At 30.1% G+C, this 2,024-nt stretch overlaps 1 protein-coding gene across 1 annotated transcript in view; it reads right to left on the reverse strand.

Annotated features, from left to right (window-relative positions):
* LOC104801542 (putative B3 domain-containing protein At5g35780) overlaps positions 1–280 on the reverse strand; it is a 774-nt gene extending 494 nt beyond the window's left edge. The window contains exon 1 of the mRNA XM_010524851.1: positions 35–280. Within this exon, the coding sequence (XP_010523153.1) occupies positions 35–280 (246 nt within the window). The remainder of the gene's footprint in view (positions 1–34) is intronic.
* Between the last annotated feature and the right edge of the window lie 1,744 nt (positions 281–2,024).

Below are 2,024 nucleotides of genomic sequence, written 5' to 3' on the forward strand. Positions count from 1 at the left end.
AAGAAGGAAAACGGAGTTGCGCGAGCAGGGTTGCGAAGTCGGTGCGTCTTCTCCGACAGCTCCGTCTTCTTTTGGCTATGGAGATTTTCCGCGAGCGGAGACGCGAACCTTTCAGTTCTGTCCCTTTTCCGACATTGTTGTCCGTAATAGAATCCTTCGCTTTGACTTCCTTGTTGCGCCGAAGCTCGTATTCCCTGGCCAACAGCGCGCCGAAAATTCCAAACCTCGTCCACTTTTTCCCTGTCTTGGGAATTATCTCATCATCTCCATGGATTTCCATTGTCGCCGATCTCGGAAGAACAACGAGAACAGAAAAAAAAAATTCACGAGGAAATTAAAGGAAACTCAGATCGAAGAGAGAGAGAGAAAGAGAGAGAGGATAGTTGCATGAGAATGCAAAGAACTCAAGAACTAAAGGAGAGGGAGTAGTGTGTGATATATATAGACTTGTGAATATTATTATCGTAATCCTATCACATTAATGATTAGATAATTCCTGATTTAATTAAGATAGAAATTCCCCTATTCACATTGTATTGTATGCAAGTACAAACTCCATTATTTGACCAAGTCTTTTAACGTCCATTATATATATATATATATATATATATATATATTGAATATTCATCTCTTTTTTTTACGGTGTATATAGCTTTCATATTTAATGAAATTAAATGGACCCACATCTCGTTTTACATCGGTTTGGATAATTGAGCTCGTAATTGAACCTCGCTACTGTTAGCAAATAATACACTTAAAGGTTTCCCAATTGAACCGTTATAAAAGGATTAGACTCAAATATATATATATATATATATACACATAGTCCATACTTTTAAATTCAAATAATATCGTCATTGAAGTCGATAAATTATAATGAAAAACTCGCTAAAACCCTAAACCAAATAACACCAAGCACTAAACTTTCTCTAAAACGGACGACGATATCAAATAAGCTCGAAATATTAGAAATTGAATGGATTAAATCTTTTATTTAAGAAAAATAGAGTTGTTAAGTTGGGCAACTAATCTCATTTAGCCCAAACCTATATGAATTTTATGATTTTTTTTTCGTTGGGTTAACCCAATCCAACAAAAACAAACTAAAATTTAAATAGATTGGGTTAATTATTGAACCCAACTAAACCCAATTAATTAATTAAATTATAATTAAGAGGACACATAATGGCATAAATTAGTTATAGATATTAATAATATATTAGAAAAATCAAATAAATTAAAATAATGTCATGAAAAATAAATCAAAATTCCTAAAAAAAATACATCCATATTTTTTAATTTATTTATATCCTAAAAATAAAAGTAAATTAATTTTTTCATATATATCTAAATAATTTGATAACATATATCAAAACTTATTAAATCTTAATAATTATCTTTAAAAAAATCAAATAAATTTAAATCATGTCATGAAAAATAAATCAAAATTATTAAAATAAAATACATCCATATTTTTCAATTTATTTATATCCTAAATATAAAATAAAATTAATTTTTCATATATATCTAAATAATTTGATAACATCTATCAAAACTTATTAAATCTTAATAATTATCTTTAAAAAAATCAAATAAATTTAAATCATGTCATGAAAAATAAATCAAAATTATTAAAATAAAATACATCCATAATTTTCAATTTATTTATATCCTAAATATAAAATAAAATTAATTTTTCATATATATCGCCGCTTCTCCTAGGTCCTTCATAGAAAACTGCGTTCCTAGCCAAGACTTAACGTCTTGCAAGGTAGGAACATCATTCCCTATAAGGAGAATGTCATCCACGTACATCACTAGAAATACAACTGTGCTCCCACTGACCTTCTTGTAAACACATGGCTCGTCTTCGTTCTGTAGGATTGTGTCAGAGTACTTACATCGATAAGGTCTTGAAACGTTTCAAGATGCAAGATTTCAAGAAAGGAACCTTACAGATGAGCAGTGGCACAGTTCTCTGCAAGAGTCAGTGTCCTACGACACCTGATGAGCGAGAACGCATG

Source organism: Tarenaya hassleriana, unplaced genomic scaffold (genome assembly GCF_000463585.1).
Source record: "Tarenaya hassleriana unplaced genomic scaffold, ASM46358v1 Cleome7, whole genome shotgun sequence".
Classification (NCBI taxonomy): Eukaryota; Viridiplantae; Streptophyta; class Magnoliopsida; order Brassicales; family Cleomaceae; genus Tarenaya; species Tarenaya hassleriana.